The sequence below is a fragment of the Rhinolophus sinicus genome, chromosome 16, assembly GCF_057876585.1.
Source record: "Rhinolophus sinicus isolate RSI-liver-muscle chromosome 16, RSI-T2T, whole genome shotgun sequence".
Classification (NCBI taxonomy): domain Eukaryota; kingdom Metazoa; phylum Chordata; class Mammalia; order Chiroptera; family Rhinolophidae; genus Rhinolophus; species Rhinolophus sinicus.
Window position 1 is genome coordinate 4307556 of NC_142516.1, and position 18450 is coordinate 4326005.

The 18450-nt window shown below is 50.4% G+C and overlaps 1 protein-coding gene across 16 annotated transcripts in view; it reads left to right on the plus strand.

Annotated features, from left to right (window-relative positions):
* Positions 1-18450, plus strand: part of RAPGEF1 (Rap guanine nucleotide exchange factor 1) — a 133314-nt gene that overhangs the window by 11136 nt on the left and 103728 nt on the right. For 2 of the 16 annotated variants that reach the window (XM_088793087.1, XM_088793090.1), the window contains exons 1-2: positions 12735-12925; positions 14306-14383. The exons of 5 other annotated variants lie outside the window; for them this stretch is intronic. In XM_088793087.1, the coding sequence (XP_088649213.1) occupies positions 12862-12925; positions 14306-14383 (142 nt within the window). In that variant the 5' untranslated portion in view covers positions 12735-12861. Of the gene's footprint in view, positions 1-12733; positions 12926-14305; positions 14384-18450 lie in introns of those variants that run through there. 9 more of the 16 variants (XM_088793088.1, XM_019728886.3, XM_088793089.1 and 6 more) reach the window with 9 other exon arrangements.

Below are 18450 nucleotides of genomic sequence, written 5' to 3' on the forward strand. Positions count from 1 at the left end.
CAGCTACCGTGTTTCCCCGAAAATAAGACCTAGCTGGAGAGTCAGCTGAGCTGTAATGCGCCTTTTGGAGCAAAAATTAATATGAGACCCTGGTCTTATGTTATATGAAACCCGATCTTATAGTAAAATAAGACCGGGTCTCATATTAATTTTTGCTGCAAAAGACGCAGTAGAGCTGATTGTCCGGCTAGGTCTTATTTTCGGGGAAACAGAGTAGCTCAAAACACAGGGCTGTTTACACAGAGACCAAAGCCCAGTCAACCTTTTTCATTTCCTTTAATCATTTGGTCCTGGAGCTACAGAACCTCTCACTTAATTAGCATAACAACACTAATTTGTGCTTCTGCCTCAGCTTGTCCACAGCACCTTACAAATATTCTCTGAGCTCATCAGAAAACCAAAAGCGCAGATCAAAAGCATGCTTTCTTTCTTGCATGATCTATCCTTTTTTTTCCCCTGCTCGCGAGGAGCTGTCTCTATTAATTACCCTAAACGTGCAAGGTTGTAGAGTGCACTTTTCAGATTTGACCGAGATGGGAATTGGGCCTGGGAGCCAGACTGCGTTTCAGCCCCGTGTGGCCGAGTCCAAAGTTCCATGGTCCCAGCTTGGGGGGTGCAGTGCCCTGGACTGAGCTCACCCTGGGGCACATGTGAGTCTGTCGCCAAGAACGCTCGGAACTGTGGCACCTTTGGGCGATGGAGAGCGAGCTGGCTCGAGTGTCTGGCACCGCCCCAGACCCACTGTGTCCTCTGAGGCCGTGCCCCGTCCCTCCCTGGGCCTGGAACCTGGAGCAGTGTTCCTGAGCGCTTTCAAGAGCCTGAGGGCTTCGTAGGATCTGCTGGAAGCTCCTGGGACTCTGTCCCCAGGGAGAAAGATGCATTTATGTGTCTCTATGGTTCTACCAACTCTGAATTCCTGCTACTGTGTGATAAATAATAATTTGCAAGCACCCCACGTCTTGGAAAGCTCAGATGGAATCTTAGGTATCTGAAATGATCAGGATTTAGTTTCTCCTGATTCATTTAGACTTGGGTTCAAGTGACAGCCAATAATTATACATTCCTGGAGCTTTATAAGGATTTTATGAGACGATGTTTATCAACTGCTTAGCATAGTGCCTGTGTGAATCCAAGGAGAAGCCTTTCCCCTTCTGCATGGGAATCTTTAAAAACGTACCTACAGTAAAACTGACCCTTTTTTGGCTGTACAGTTCTCTGAATTTTAACTCAGCTGTAGATTTGTGTAACCACTACCACAGTCAGGACTGAGACCAAGTCCATCACCCCAGGGGGGAAAAAACTTGCTATCCCTTGGTAGTCAGACCCTTTCCCCACCCCTGGCTCCTGGCAAGCATTAATCTGTTTTCCATTCCTATAGTTTTGCCTTTTCCAGAATGTCATAGAGTGTGCAACTTGTGGAAATGGGCCTCTTTTTCTCAGGACGCTGCCCCTGAGATCCACGAAGTTGTTGTTTTCCTATTGGCAGTTTGTTCCTTTTCATAGCTGAGTGGTATTTCACTATGTGGACATAATCACGTTTATCTGCATAGAATTTGACCTTGGTTAACTAGCGCTGTTTCTTGGAAATGGATAAAGATGGCATTTGACCAACAAAAACAGCCCAGCGTAAAAACTTGACTAGACATCTCCAGAGAAGACACACAAATGGCCAATAAACACATGAAACAATGCCCAACATCAGTAGTCGTTAGGGAAATGCAAATCAGAACCACAGGGAGATCCTGCCTCACACCCATTGGTGGCTACTTAAACACACACACAGAAAATGACAAGTGTTAGAGAGGACGGGTAGAAATTGGAGCCCTTGTGCACTGTTGGTAGGAATGGAAAATGGTGCCGCCACTATGGAAAACGGTATGGCGGTTCCTCAGAAAATTAAAAACAGATCTACCACATGATGCAGCAATTCTACTTCTGAGTACACACCAAAAAGAAATGAAAGCAGGGACTCAAACAGATATTTATTTGTGCACTCAAGTTCATGGCAGCATTAGTCACAGTGGCCAGAAAGTGGAAGCAACCCAGGTGTCCATCGATGGTGATGGGTAGAGAAATTGTGGTCCGTACACACGAGTACAATGAGTGTTCTCCAGCCTTAGGAAGGAAGGAAAGCCTGCCACCTGCCACAGCCTGGGGGGACCTCGAGGACATTATCACAAGTGAAATATGCCAGCCACCCAAGGACAAACACGGCACTGCTCTGGCATGAGATACCTAAGAGTAATCAAAACCACGGGGACAGAAGTAAGTAGCGTGGCGCTTGCCAGGGGCTGAGGGAAGGGAGAATGGGGAATCATTGTTTAACGTTTAATTAATGTTTAAGTTCCGTTTTGCAAGACGGAGAGTTCTGTGGTTGGATGGCAGTGACAGTAACACAACAGTCTGGAGGTACTTACTACCACTGAACTGTGCACTGAAAATGGTTAACATGGTAAATGTTATGTTATGTGTATTTTACCGCGATTTGTAAAAATGTACCATGGATAACATTTTTCAATATTTACATAATCATTTAATCTTACATATCTTAATACAATAAACTACTCGTATATTAAAACAGTAAGAACATAATGGCACATGGCAGCTATTACCGGGCACTGATGCTTGTGGTAAAATGACCTCTGGTTTAGTTAATTATGCTGGGGGCGCTGCAGATGGGTCACAAGTGTGATGATGGGACACCATACTTAGCGCCTCCTTGAATGAAGTCACTCTTGTCATTAAGCACGTCCCTCGAGGGCGCCTATTGGCTGCTGTGGGGCAGGAAGCTTTAAGCAGGGTGGATCCCAAATCCACCGAATTGACCTTGGACCCCAGCTTCTCGGCTGTGCTGGGCCCCGTCAAGGACCCTCACAGAGGGGACTGCCCAGCGCTGCCCTCTGGCAGCCTTTGCTTCCGGCCTGTATCCGTCTCCAGAGATCAGTGCCAGGAGTGCTGCAGCTTGGCACCGAGGGGGTGCTTGGTGCGTGGCAGCTGTTAATGAAGACTGTGAGTCCTTGGGCTTCCGGGGGAGACTGCCTAGACCCCACCGTCAGCACTCACTCAGAGCTGACGTCACAGGTGGCATTTACTCCAGCACTGCTTGGCAGGGTTCCAGGCTATGGCCACGTTCATGAGAAGGTATCATTGACATGGGGGAGGGGCGGAGAGGTTGATCTCTGGAGAAGCAAGATCAAGGCTTTCTCTCAAGATTTACAGGCCGAGCGAGCAGACGGCCCTGCCTGGTCGAGATTGTCCCGGGAGTGTCATTACCACCCCTCTATGAATCTGGGATGGTAGGCGGTTACTGTTTTGTTTTGTTTTGTTTTGTTTTTTTGATACCATGGCACCCACACATGTAAGACATGTTATTGATTTAATACTTCTCAGGAAACAAAGAAAATGGAATACATTAGCAAGGTGGATATACACTGCTTCCAGAAGTTAAACTGAAGAAGTATGCATCTTAGCATCAGGGACTACAGTATGAAACGTGGATTCATTCTTCCAGCTGGTTTCTTGAGCACCTGCTGTGTGCGGTTGGCGGCGGGAGGTGCTGGGGACATGGGGACCAATGAGCCAATGCTCCTGCTCTCGTGGTGCTCGCTGCGATGTGCCTGAGCTGTCTCCCCCAAGCGGGGCCCGGCCTTTGATTGTATTGTAGAGCCCGACTCTGGAGTTTGGCTTCTAACGGAGCTCTGTGCTAGCCTCAGCTGCATGTCTGGACCCCAGAGGAGAATTATTTTGAGGACCACTGTTCATACATAGACTGACAGGTGGGGTGATAATCACGCAGCCCAGCTTTCTCCTGCAGGCGTGGCATCATTGCTAATAGCTCCCTGCCCGTCACTCTCACAAGTGCCTTGGTTTGGATGAGAAAACACCGAGGGAGGGATCGTGTACAACTACCGAGTTCCACAAATTCATGTTGGTGAGAGTCTCGCTTTGCCGGGAGAGCTAACTCAGGACTGTGCGGCCTGCCCAGCGCAGGCCCAGCCCACAGAGGCCGCAGGGGGCCCCGAGTGTGGGTTTGGTCCCATTCCCCTGTGGGCATCTGCCACTCTGTGTGCTCTGCTCACTCAGCTCATGGAAGCATCAAAATCTGGGACAGTTTGGTTTAAACAACAATAAACATACATACAACAACCAAGTTTTTCCTTAGGATCAAACGTTGTTTTCCTTAGCATAGAAATTAACCTGATCTTAAATTCATTTTCCTTGAAATGGCTGGAAAGGAGATGAGTGTTTGTGTCACGTCTTATAGAGAAAGTTGGAAAAACAATTAATTATATAGGAACTCTAGTCTGGGTTAAATGGGACAGAGATTTTGTTTTTCTTGTTGCTATAGAAAAAAGTGTGGATGAGGGTCGAATTTTTGTAAGAAGTTTCTTTTTTATTCAAGGGATATAGTTGATGTTTAGAGAAAACAGCCGGAAAGACAGGTTAGGGAGCTTTGTGTGTATGACAGATTGGTAACTTGCAGCCTGTTGTGTTAGCAGGATTGATGGCAGGGTCATCTGGGGCCAGGTGGCCCGTGTCCTGAGGACCTGCTGGGTAGCCCAGATGCCGCCCGCCTTCTCCAGTGGGTCTCAAGCTTGGCACCCGCTTCTGACTCAGGAGTCTGGGCTTGGGCTGAGAATTGGCATTTCCAACAAGTTCCCAGGTGCCGCTGCTACAGGTGGGGTGGGCGAGTGGGGGGGGGTAACGTGTGCAGCGGAGCCTAGGGCTTGCCCTACAAAGTAGCCCTTGGAGGGGCGGAGCGGGAGGAGGGGTGGTAGCAGGGAGGGTGTAAACACAGCTTCGTGCCCTGCAGCCAGCAGCCCTGCTGCTCAGACTGAGGCTCATCAGCACCGCACCCAGGTGACAGTGGCCTCATGTGACAAGGACAAGAGTAGGCCCAGAGGGTTCATGTGAGTGGCAAAGCTGGCGTGTGGGGGAGCTGGGCTGAAGCCGCTCCCCAGAACTGAAGCAAACCCTCCTGAAGTGGTTCAGTGGCCCTCAGACTAAAGACGATGTGAAAACAAGCCCACGGGAGTGAGAAGAGAAGGACGGTGTTGTCACTTCTGCTGCCAGTGCTCGTGGGAGCAGCATGATCCAGATGAGGGGAGGCAGCGGCCTGCTTAATTAGCTCGGACAGGAAGGCGGCCGGAAGAGGAGCAGTTGTGGAGAAAACTCTCTGATGAAGCGGAAACTAAATGCATATTGTGCCTTGGGATATTAGCTAATTAATTAGGTTGATGTATCAGCCATCACGATTAGCAGGACGTTTTATTTTTTTTTTTTAACTTTTTTTTTTTTTTTAGATTTTTCCTCAGGAAGGGGAATAGGACTTTATTGGGGAACAGTGTGTACTTCCAGGCCTTTTTTCCAAGTCAAGTTGTTGTCCTTTCAGTCTTAGTTGTGGAGGGCGCAGCTCAGCTCCCAGTCCAGTTGCTGTTGTTAGTTGCAGGGGGCACAGCCCACCATCCCTTGCAGGAGTCAAACCAGCAACCTTGTGGTTGAGAAGACACGCTCCAACCCTCTGAGCCATCCGGGAGGCAGCTCAGCTCAAGGTGCCGTGTTCAATCTTAGTTGCAGGGGGCGGAGACCACCATCCCTTGCGGGAGTCGAACCGGCAACCTTGTGGTTGAGAGCCCACTGGCCCATGTGGGAATCGAACTGGCAGCCTTAGGAGTTAGGAGCATGGAGCTCCAACTGCCTGAGCCACCGGGCCGGCCTCTAGCAGGACATTTTAAAACTTAGCATTTAGAACTTGAAGACCAAAGTCTAAAATTTAAATTGTTTCAAGTTGTACAGTATTCACTTTAGTACTTTGAAAACATGGTGGTAAATGTTTACAAGCATCTTCTGAATTGTCCTCACGTGTGAGTGTTCTCGTAATGTGTGGACACATCCACCTCAGCCCGCCTTTTCTGCATCCTCTCTCTCTTCCAAACTCTCTCAACGTTGGGACGTCCTACGGCTGAGTCCTCTGATCTCTTCCTAGGTGGTCTAGTCCCTTGTCTTGAAATGCCGTCTAAATACTGGCCATCCCCAGATGTGTAGTAAGGCCCTGAACTCGCCCCGGCGCCAAGGACTGCCCACGCACACCTCCACGTGAGGTCGTGAGCGTTCACACGTGCCGTGGTTCTCCCCCTCGCCCCTGCCTGCCTGGCTCCGCATCACCGAAAATAATGCCGTTTTGACCTAGATGTTCAGGCTCGGAAACCCTGGAATCACCCCCGACTGCTCTCACAGCCCACATCCGATCCATCAGTAAGTCCTCAGATATAGCCGGACTTCGATCACTGTCAGTGCCTCTGCTGACACTTCCTCCAGGCCACTGCCATCGTCCCCGGACCTCACGGTACCCTCCTTGCTGGCTTCTTGGTTTTCATTCTTGCCTCAAAATTGCGTAGTCTTCATTCAACCCCCAGTGTGTGAATTAGATCAAATTAGACCTGTTCAAAATCATCCAAGTGGTTTTCCGTTACATGGGGAATAAAATCCAGTCTTCCCCGTGGCCTGTGGCAGGCACCCTGTACTCTGACCCTGCCTCGTTCTTACCACTGTCCCCGGCTGCTGTCTGTCAGCCACACGGGCTTTTGAGCTTCTCCTCCAGGTGTCCTTGGAATATTCAGGGGCACCCCTGCCTTCCCTCTACCTGGAACGGTCATTCCCCGGGTGCTGTAGCAGTACGTCTCTGAGAGCCGTCGTCAGGAGCCTGGGTTCAGCTAGGCCCCTTCCCGCTGCTTACTGGTGTGTGTGACCGTGGGGAAGTCGCTCACCCCTCCTGCTCTTAAAAATCAGTTTTCTCATTGACAGAACGGAGCGGTGTAGGGTCGTGAGTTCACGTGTGGGGAGCCCTTAGGTCCTACGTGGGGACGAGCTGTTCTGGGTGCGTGTAGCCCCCTGACTCCTTTCGGGTCTCTCTTCACACGGCACCCCAGGGAGGCCGTCTCTAACCATGGCCCCAAGTAGCACTGGCAGCACTTTTCTCTCCACACTGTCCCCTAGCCCCAGCCTTTTGTTTTGTTTTTAACTCGGTGTTTACTTGCTCCTTTTATATGATCTTCACCCTTATTAGGCAGTAAGCTCCTTGTCAGCTGCTGTTTCACCAGAGCCCGGAAGGGGACCTGGCACAGCGTTGGAGCTCACTGTGCGTGGATGAAAGCACACATTGGCTGTGGGCTCAGCCTCCTAACGGAGAGGGGTGTGCGTCCTAGGAAGCTCGGACAGCACAGCTAGTTAGAGGCCATAATTCGTCAGTTGCTTAGTCAGGTTGGGTGAGGGTCTCTGGAGGGTAGGAGCTGTAAAGCGCAGGAGGCAACATCCTGGAGGCGCTGGGGGTGGGTGCGAGGGGTGGGAGCCTTTCCCCAGCAAGGGCCTACTCTTCGGACACTGTCGTGGCCCCAGCAGAGTAGAGATTGCGGGGCCCCTTGATGGTTGCCCATAGAGTCTGCTGGACCGTTGCTTAGCTGGAGAGGAGGGAGGTGAGATGCAGGCAGGCAGGCAGGCAGGAGTGGGCTTGGGCATGGTATCGAGTCTGGCCCAAGAAAAGGCCCCTGAGTGGGGAATGTGGGGAGGGAAGGTGGGAAAGGTCGCTTGGGGGGCTAGACTCCCAAAGGCCTCGAATGCTGGTCCCGGCACTGGAGCCGTCCCCCTGTAGGTCTTCCAGGAAGCATCAAAAGTTTAAGTGTTTGCCACACATATTTAGACATTCCCGCGAGGAATCTGAATATCATGAAATATGTGGCAGAGGAGAAAATCACTATTTTTGTTCACTTAAAAAAAATAGTTCCTGTCTCTCAATTCCAGGTGGAATTGATAAAATTAGAGGCACGGGCTTTCTCCCTCTCATGTCTGCAGGCTAGATTTAGGTCTTGGCCAGGGCTGACTTTGAAAAGAACAACAAATAAATAGCTTCTTCAGAAGGCTGCATGCTGACTTAGCAGCGAGGGCTCTGCCTGGTGTGGCCTTCCTTTAGTGAGGGGACCAGCCTTGGCCTCTAGTCCCCAAAAACCCAGACACTGTCTCATGGGGCTGCCTTGGAATTTGAGGGGCTGGTTTATCTGAGCCCCATAAGGTGCAGGTGAGGTTAGACCCCAAGAAAGACTGACTGGCTGACCTCACAGTTGTTTCTGTGGAGTGTCCCTTCTGGGCCTACCTGGCCAGGGAAACAGAGCTGCCTTGTTTGGGCCACAGTGTCAATATTCAGGGAGGAGGAGCTCGTTGTTGTTGTTGACACACCCCTGCCAGAGGAAAACGAGCTGTGGAAAAACACCAGACCGGGAGTCAGTGTGTGGGTTCTCTGGCCTGTGTGGAGCCTTGGGGAGATGTCTTTCCCTCCCTGGGCTTCAGTTTCCTCATTTCAGAGCGAGAGGGTTGGACTAGCCTCTGTGGTTCTTAACCTTTCGGAACTCTTTGAAACTTGGATCAAACGCCACGGACTTCTTGGAAGAACGAACACACGCGGTTTGGCCAGTGCGGGAGGAGCCCCCGATGCCCATGAGACGAGGCCTGGCCTCCAGGCCCTGCCCCCGTCGGCCCCACCGCCCCCATTCACGGATGTCCAGCTACGCAGGGCCTTTGCACATGCTGCTCCCGCCCAGAATGCTCTTCACCCCTTCGCTTGGTCACCTCCTTGGTCAGCGTCCCTCGAGCCTCACCCTTGCCTGACCCCCAGATTAGATGAGGTCACCCTGCTAGACGTGCTCCCCTCGCCTGATCACGGGGGTAACTGAGTGATTCTTGTGCGTGTTTAAATCGTACTTGCCGCAGCCGTGACATTCCGAGACTCATAAGTGCGTCTGTGAGTGTGTCCTAGAGAAGCCCCGTCTGTGCTTCCTGTGACACGCTCACTGTGGGAGAGGTGCCTTTGCCTTCGATGATTTCCTCCGGGGCTGGCCAGGGAAGTCACTTCAAAGCAGGGTCTTTTCAGTGTCAGAAGACTGGCCCCGACTTTCTGCCTCTGCTCTGCTGGGCCTGACCTCCAGGCTGGTTCTCCTTTGTTTATGTTCTGGACTGGGCTGGAGCTCCCACTTGGAACATTCCCACAGTGCTTGGCGCTTCCTCGTATTGTTGTGCTTTTCTCTGGAGGGGAAGTGACCAACATCAGACTTTCCTCCCAGCAGACAAATTCCACGCACAGAGCCTGTGTCAGCTACTGGGCACGGCCGGAGAGCCCTCTGGGGGCTGCGGACACATTACGGGGATCTGAGCCCTCATTTCTGTCTTAATCTGCCCCAAGAAGTGAGCTGCGCCTCGCAGGGTTCCCTGACTCAGTTTCTGGTGAAGCCAGCAGTGTCTTGCGTGGAGGAGAGGGCTCTCCGTAAAATGTTCCAGACGTCGGCAGCCACAGTGTTACCCCCGCTATACATCACTTTCCACAGTCAAAGTATTACCGCGCTGCAAGTGCAATTGTGTTTTATCTGCACGGAGGGAATGAGCTATTTGCCGGAACGTTGCAGTGGCTCTTACTGTGATGTGGGGGGGGAAATCCCTTGCAAGGGTAAAGATTTTTCTTTATTGTATCTACCATTGGATGTTCATATATAATGAAATAATAATAAATAGCAACAGTAGCTATGCTTTTACCAGTATCTGCTGTGTGAGAGCGCTTTTTAAACATCACAATTAACCTTTAAACTGCCCTGTGAAGTAGGAGGCAGAGCAGTGCACGTTTTACCCAGGTGCAAAAGTCAGGTCCCGGAAGTTCAGCTCCTGTCCCAAAGGTGCCCTGCTGGGACGTGCCGCATGGAGATTCCACCCAGGGTAGCCGCCCTTGAAAGCCAGCACCTTCCCACTGCTCTCCTACGTCCTCTGGTCACGAGCAAGCGGCTCGCAGATTCCTAGCCGAGGAGAAGAATTCTAAGTGTGTTGTGGCCTTGACGCCCCCATGCCATCCGTGCAAGGGGGCGGGGTTGCTGGAGAAGGCGACCGTGCCCGTCTGTCTCCTGAGGCCCCACCACCGTTCTGTGAGTTCGTCATTTGGGGCTTGTGACAGTGATGCCTCCAGGGGGAACGTGACATCGCGGTCAAATACAGGCTGATTGAAAGTAGTACACATGTCACAGCATCCTGGAAGCATCTGTGGGGGACACGGGCGTGCATTGTATCAGTCGTGAGAGCGTTGTCCCAGGGTCTCCCTGCCCCCTGGGGACTGTGAGCGTGTTCACCTTTGGGGATGACTCTGAAAGACATTTTCCACACTGGGAATCGGTGAGGCTTTCTTCAGAACAGGCTGTTCTGTGGGTCTTCCTCACCCCCAACCAGTACACATTTGAATCATTTTGGGAGGCCAGGATCGCCTGAGAAGCGGCTGGACCATGGGGTCCTCCTTTCAAAGCTGTTCTCTCAAGGAAATTTCTCCTTTGTTTGGAAGGTTCATTGGTAAATTAGCTGGGATGCATTTTCTCATGGAAACAGTTAGGAATGTGGGCGCCCCCAGCTAAGAAATGGCAGGCCTGGCCCGGAACCCCGCTTCCCCAGCTGTGTGTGCCCGGGCCTATGAGGCGCTGACCCAAACATGGTTCCTGACCTCAGGGGCTTTACAGGCTAATGGGGGAAAAAGGTACAGGTGAGCCTCCAAGGCCGCGGAACAGCCTGAGCTGAGGGCTGGGGAGGGGGATGAAACAGGGCTCCGCAGACCAATGCCTGGCTCTTGCCGAGAGGAGAGTTTATTTATGAATTAAAAAGTCTGGTTAACGCATTCTAGGGGGTCAGGGTAACTGAGTGTCTGTGTGTGTGTGTGTGTGTGTGTGACAGAGACAGAGAGAGAGACAGAGAGAGAGAGAGAGAATTCTCATTTATCCACCCATTTGTTTGTTCAGCAGAGAGTTATTAAGCACCTACTGTGTGCCGGTATTCTGCTAGCCCTGGGCGGCGTCTGTGCCGAGCATTTGGTAAGTCATTGCCAAGTGTTCCTAAGTTAGAACTTTCTTTAGGTGAAAGGAGCCGTTAAGATGCAGGTTTGTAAGTAGAGGCTTTCTGATCTATTGTGCTTTTGCAAATATACTGAACTTTGTGTCTTATGGAAGAAATGAGATGGGATGTCATATCTGGCGTGGGAAACTTGCTGAAGGAAAATTGTTATAGTGCTTAGAAGGAGACTGAAGTATCTTCTGACTGTATCCAAAGGGTGGGTGCTTGTGGATGGGGGGCGCTGAGTTGAAATTGGACGTTGTACCAGCTGTTATGTTTCTGTGGCCCCCTCTGGTGTGGTGGGGCTTTAGGCCTTTGATCTTTGCTGTTCGTGGTTGCAGTTGGATTTAAGAGCTCGGCACTGCGGTGAGGGAGGGGGGGGCTGGCAGTGGCCCTCACGCATCTGCTGGCTTTCCTGCCCCTTCACCGGAGGAGTGAAATAGACATGTGCTCTGCTTCCCCAAGTTAGGAATCTGGGCTCTGTCTTTGTAAATGTGGTTTCTGTGTTATTGTAAATCAAAAGGTGAGGCCTTAAGTGCATGCGGAGATTTGGATTTGGCCTCGTTCATTTTCAGGCCCCAGCAAGATTATTTCTCTCTCCTCAGGACAAGCAGGGCAGGTCCCGTGATGGCTGTGGGCCTGGCACGTGTGACAGCACGCTGAGCAGTCGTGTCGCTTCAAGCCAGTCTCTCTGTGGGTCTTTGGGGAATATTGTCTTCAAATTTTACTCTAGTTCTAGAATTTGTTCCTATATTGTACCATCGGACCCCAATAGAACGGAATTCCCTTTGTGTGCCTTTGGCTAGATTGACTGAAGCCAGAAATCGGCTTTCTGAGCTAATACAGTTCCACAGTCTAAGATTATAAAAGTTTTGACGGTAAATGTTTACCAAAGGATTCCTAAGCGTCGGGCAGCATGTAAGCACTTCCATAAACGTTTTCTTTTATTTGATCCTCATTACAGCTGAGGAGCTGGGCCTGAATTATGCCCATTTGACAGATGAGGAAACTGAGACTCCTGTGTTCAGTTGGTAAAGCAAGTGGCAGAGCTGGGACTTGAACCAGGTGGTTGGGCCTCTGGGGCATTCTCTACGGGCTTTTCTGACCTCACACTCAGGGATGGAAGTCAAGGACAGCTTTCCATCTACCTTGACATTTTCTTCCTTTTTACTAAAAGGTGTATGATTTCACACCCTTCTTTTGTCCCAGGAAACCTGTTGTTCACAGTTTAGGTGGTACGCCACTTTCTCCACAAAAGTTATTTATTTTCCAGCTGGAGTGGAAGATTGGAGCTTGAGGTTATAAACCCTTAGCTGTGTTTGTCCTCTTGTCCCTTCGCCTTTGGAAACTGAGGTTTAGCTTGCATTGTGATGTTTGCTTGTTTTCCCTGGGAAACAACAGTACTAACAATGACATCAGTGTGTGTTCTTGGAGGGAACTCTTTTCTGATGCACACGGGTCTGAGAGTGAGAACCTTAAAGAGAAGGTGTGACATTAGAGTCTGTGACAGTGTTTCTCTCAGCACACCCAGAACTGGTCCATTTTGAACTTTCAGCTTTTTGATCACCTGATTCCCCACTCCTCCCCCAAGGAAGAGCAGTACTGAAAGTGTTTGGAAATACAGTTCATTCTTGGTGGCGGCTGCCCTCCGATGAGTAATTGTGTGGAAGGAGGGCCGAGGAAAGAGCTTAATATAGACCATTACTGAGACCCACCGGTAGGGTGACGGCAGCCTTTTCTTCTGATTTCCTCCTCTGGAGCTGAACAAGTTTGAAAGGCGGGAGGCAAAGACCTTTCAGGGTAGAATTCAAGTTTCTCTTGTAAGCGTTTGCAGGGCTTGCTGCCCGGTGGCTGGGATGTCCCGGGATGAATCCCCTTTTAGCTGGTGACGCGGTCCTTGGTTGCTGTTCAGCAGAGACACTTGGCCTTCGACGGGCCCAGTGACCCTCTGGCTTTAGAATGGGCAACAGTGTTGAAAAGCAGAAGCCCCTGAGACGAAGCCACCTGTGCCCCTGGAGACAAGGTAAGAGGCTCTCAGCTTCCTCTCCAGGAGGAAGGGAGGCGGCGGCCTTGGTTGGGGTATTTTGGCTCAAAACCAGAGCTAAAGTGCTCAGAGAAACACAGCTTCCAGATTAGAAAGGCTTGCATTTCAACATAGTTTAAAGAAAATTAACTGAGAGGTCTAAGGAATCGAATGATTTCTATCTCAGTAGGGTGGTGTGGCTTGGCTGAGAATTTATTTAGTTCAGGTTGAGGTTTTTATTCACTGCAACATGTGGCTATTGGTTGAAAATTTTTCGTTTTAAAAAATATTCCAAATAAAAAGTTTGATATCCAGGAGTTTGAATCTTTTGTGACAGTTTGGTTTCCAGAATGTCATTAATAGCTTTTACATACATAGACCCTTTTCTTCCAAAGAGTTCAAAGTGCCTTGTGTAGAAAGCCTCGTGTGTCTGTGTCCTGGACGCTTGTGCTGTGGAGCAGCAGTGGGTATTAGCACAGACTCCGTGTCTGTCGCGCTTGTGTTGGTGTCAGCTTGGGGGGCAGGAGGCCGGCGAGACCCCAGAGCAGGGCTGCGGCGCTCTGGGAACTGCGGGCCTTGTAACCGTGTCCCAGGGCAGCCTGCTCTTCCGGTTCCTCAGCTGACTTTTCTCACTGTTATTAACCCGGCACATCAGCAGTTGGCAGACTCACGAGGCATGTCAGACTGTCAGACTCTTTTACCTCCACTTGGCAAAAGAAGTGCAGGTTGCACTTGACCTGGTTGCAGGCTAGGCTGGTCGCAGCCGTGTGTGGCTGCGTGTTGGTGGACAGAAAACACAAACTGGAAGGAAATGCATGGACATGTTAACAGTCGGTGTCTTTGTGGTCAGCATGAATACTTTCTTTTTGAAAGGGAAATGTAGGTGGGGGTGCTCATGGACTGGCCAGTGGCAGCCCCTCTGACTTTCTATCAGTCAGTCATTGTCCAACAAATTACTTTGAGAAAGGTGCCCTTGGTGGTCCTTGATCCGATCCTGGTCTGAACAGGACAGCGAGGACACGGGCCAGCTCGGGAAATGTGAATATCAGCTGGGTAGTAGGTAGCGTTTGGGACCATTGCGTATTTTATTACCTGTGGTATGGTGAGGAGTTATGCAGGAGCATGTCCTTTTTTGGATAGTCATGCTGAAGTATTAAGGAGTGAACGGTTATGCTGCCTATAATTTCACTCTAAAATGATTCAGGTCAAAATAAATAAAATGATTCCGGTCAATGAGGAAATACATTCATGTGCGGACATACAGAGAAGCAAAATAGGATGAGTTTAACAAGGGTTAGAACCCAGGTAATGGCTATATGAGGTTTGTTATGTATTCTAATGCACTTTTACTCTTTTTTTTTTTTTTTGAAAAATAAATAGAAACCAGGTGCTGTTTAGGACCTCATAGTACAGTGCCTCTTGGAGGAATGCGTCTTAGCAGACATGGGCAGGACAGAGGTGAGTCGGAATGCGACGCTGCTTTAGCGCCACGGGGGATGGCATCTCCAGCCACCATAACAGCACTGGTTCTGACCCACAGCACCGCTCTGCACCAGGAGTTTAATATATTTACTGACTTTTGGATTGTTTCTGGTTTTCCTTGAGAGAATAGGTAAGGGTTCAAACTGCTTCAAATTTCCACTGCAAGTAGCTGGAACTACAGGCAGAAGTAAAGAAAGCTTTGTGTTTTATTTTGTTACTCTATTCGGTTGTGTTCAGTGATTTCAATGAGAGCTGTTGTAGGACCAGCGCTGAGCAGGAGGCCTTGGCCAGTGCAGGGCTTTGTTTGCGGAGGTGAGACCCGGGGACGGCAGTTTGCCTCCCACCCCTGAGCCTGTGGAAGCCCTGCCAGGCGCCCGCAGTAGAAGAGTGTCCTTTGGTTCCTCACAGTGTATCTGTTTGTCTGTCTTTGTCTCTAAAGGTTGTTTACACTGTGGAAATGCTATGTTAGAGCATGTGTAGGAACTGGGTTAGTGGATCCACCCTGACCGCCCCCACACGTGGGTGGCTGATGCCTCCAGGGCAGGTAGCGTGCTGTCCGGGTCTGCTGCAGGGGCACGTCCTCTACGCACTTGCTACGGGCAGCTGGGACGGCCCCGGCTGCCCCTGACTGCTGCCCAAGCAAGTCTGTCGCCTGCAATGGCTGAGCCAGACCGGTCATGCTTAGGAAGGTCAAGCGCAGAACACCATCTGAAGGGAAACGTAAAGGGAATCATTGTCTGCCCTTTAGGTCACTCACATTTCGGTTGCTAAGTCGTACACCTGGAAAGTTGAAAAACTGAAGTGGCAGAAACACGAACCTCACCCCCTCTGCCTGCTGTGCCCCTAAAGAGCGTTTTCCACCCAGCAGAGAAACGTCTCTGATGATTTAAACAGTGCGGGACGTGCCCTGTCTGAGGACCAACATTATACTCTGACTCTCACAGTCCTCGTCTTTCTTGCAGCTCTCAGAAGCCAACCCCTAAGGAAAAAACAGTGCTTTTCTTTTGGTTTTGACAGCAGTGGGGACTTGCACGATTGATAAATCTGAGTCGTCTGTCTTAGTGAAGTTCTAGCAGGCTGCCATGCAAAGCTAGCACGGGAGCAGGACGAGGCAGGCAGCGGCTGCCGGGGTCTGAGCGCGCCTGCCAGAGCTCCGCACCCAACCTGCGTCCGCCTGGGACAGTGAAGTGTGTCATCCGCATGGCCTCGTTCCCTCACGGCCCTCTCGCCAGGGGCCTCCCGACGAGCGTGCGTCTTAGCTGTGTTACTGCTCACCTACAGCCCGCAGCACGGGGCTTGGCTCTTAACGACCTGCTTGCTGCCGGATCAGAGCCGCCTAGCGCTGCAGGGAGTCCCCTGGTCCTGTGCTCCTCACCAGCAGGTGTGGGGCACTTGGTCTCCTCGTGGAAGTACTCGCTCTGTGCCTTTCTCTGCCTGAGGTAGAGATGTGGGGGATGGAAGTAAGTGCCCCTTCCTCTAGCCCACGGCAATTCTGGATTCACTGAGAGCACATTTATTCATGCTTGTTCACACTGCGAAAGATCGGTTCACAAAAGGACCCAACATCAGTCAACATTTAGTTGATTCATTGACCCAGACACCTGAGAAGACTATCACCCCCTCTGGCCGCCCCAGAAATAATTTGAAGGCTGCTTACAGTGGTCGTTTTGGCTTTGGGGGTTACAGCACAGGCAGAAGTTTCCTTGGGAATTAAAAAGTGCAGCAGTAATTGTAAATTGAATGGTTACTTCCTTCAGAAACCCCAGCAGCTCGGGCCATACCAGCCTAGTAAATGGAAATGCTAATGATTTGCATGTTTGTACACAGTTGACTGTGAGCCAGCAATATTAACCTCCCTAGTGGAAGAGCTGACTATAAAATAAAAGTGTGGGGTTTGCAGTACAGGGAAGGAGACTGGCTGGCTGGGGTGGGTGGGGGGTCTACAGCCAAGGATTTGCATAATTTCCCCAGGCTCCCTGGTTCCTGTGCTGCAGGGGCAGATTTAGAATTGTTTGGATTCCCTGTCGGCCAGGTGTTCAGACTTGCCTCTGCAAGCTCGGTGGCAAAGAAGCATCTGGGGCCGCCGGACCCCGCATGCCACGTCCTCAGTGTCATGGCTTTTCTGGCCAAAGCTGCAGCCGGGCCTGTGCCTCCATCCATTTTCTGGTCTCTATTCCATTGGTTTGGCCCTGTCGTCATGTCTGGTATCAGCCTCTCAGGCAGTACTCACTCCACAGTGTGCGGGCTGGGTGCTGTACTCCAGCCCCCCCCACCCCGGGGTCCCCACCTTCCTGCTGAGTGGAGCGACCCACACGGCTTCACACTTGCAAGCCTGTGTCCTGGTCTCTACCTGAGATTAATCCCAGCGCCCACCTCGAAGGACTGTGGCAAGAATCAGAGAGATGATTTGTGTAAAGGGGTGACAGCCGTTAGCATCCAGGAAGCGCTCCATGAATACTAGTAATTCTTACCATACACTGCGTCATGGAAGGAAGCCTGGCTGGGCCAGGTCCTGGACGAGGCTTGTGGGCCTGGCTCTGTCCCAGGCCCAGCTAGCGGTGTGCGTTTGGGTAGTCCCACCTGTTTCCTTGTCTCCATTGAAGGGATCACGTGGCAGAGGACCTCAGAGGTGCCCCTGTGGGCTGTGAACCAGTGGCTGTCAGACTGGCCGCTCGCTTGTCTGCAAGCGGCCCCGGTTTTGCTGGCCCGCGTCACAGGGGCTTTTCGTGGTGTGGAATTTCTTTGAAAACAACCATTGCAGAACCAGACATAACTGAGCTCGTCCTAGCTAAGTGGGGTAGCCAACTGACCGGGACACCCCATTTTCCCATTCTGAGTACGGTAGTGTTGAAATGTTTTCCCCATAATTACGTAGTGGTTAACAGCATGGAATCCTTGCTGGTCTTCCTAGCTTGCTGGTCTTCGGTGAGTTACTTAGCTTCTGGGCCTCAGTTTCCTCATCGTTAAATAGTACCTACCTCATGAGGTGCTGAAAAATGCTTAGAACCGTGCCTGGCACATAGTAAGTGTCCAGTGAGTGTTTATTATTGTTGTTATTTTTAGGTTACATACGAAGAAATTATATTTGATTTTCATTGGAAAGATGTTACATTATGAAAGAAAAAAATTGGAAGAAATCGACAAGATGCAAAGGAGAAAATGCATGTTAAGTGTCTGAATCTAAAGAACCTGAAACATAGTGAGTGAGCAGACGTATTAGCTGTCGCTCGTCTATTTTCCAGAGTGGCTGCACGTGCGTGCATATTTTTCATATAGTTATAATCACGTACAAATTTTTTTCTTTGACTTCATGCCTCTGTGTGGTCTTCACGGCTCCTATAGTGACTGTGAAAGGCCATTGCATTGATGTTCCAGAACTTAGCAAGTTACTCACCTGCTGCTGGGTATTGAAAGCATCTCCCCTTTTTCACTGTTATAGGTAAGGCAACTATAAATAGCTTTCGTCATATATAATTGTGATTCCACTGGATGGTTTCCTTAGGATAAGTTCCCAATCCAGGAACACAGCTTTAAGGTCCTTGCCGTGTTGTTTTCCTAGAGGGATATACCTGTTAACATCTTCTGCGCGATGCCTAAATGTGTCAGTTAGCCACAACCCTTCGGTGCTGAGCACTAGCATTTGGAAATTGTTTCTCTTGTAAAACTTAAACTATGTTCATTCACGCTATAGTGATGAGTTACCGGGTGGCATAGGACTCAGAGAAGGGGCATGGGAAGGTCAGAAGTCGTTTTCAGTGCTGTCTTTTTTTTTCCCCCCCAGAATTTTTTTTCCCATGGTCCTTTGCGTTAGTCTTGGCTCAATTGCATTGAGGTGCTGAGTTTCTTAGAAAAGAGGCGTGCGACTGGCTGTATTTAAGGCTAGCCGCTTACCACCACAACTTTGGTCTTCTGCCTCCAAGGGAGTAATGATTATTAAGTACTTTAGTTTCCTTACGTGAAAGGGACAGATGGAGCCCAGAGGTGATATTAACATTGTTAGTGTAACGCTTACTGTTAGGCAGCATGACTGATGTCCCAATGCG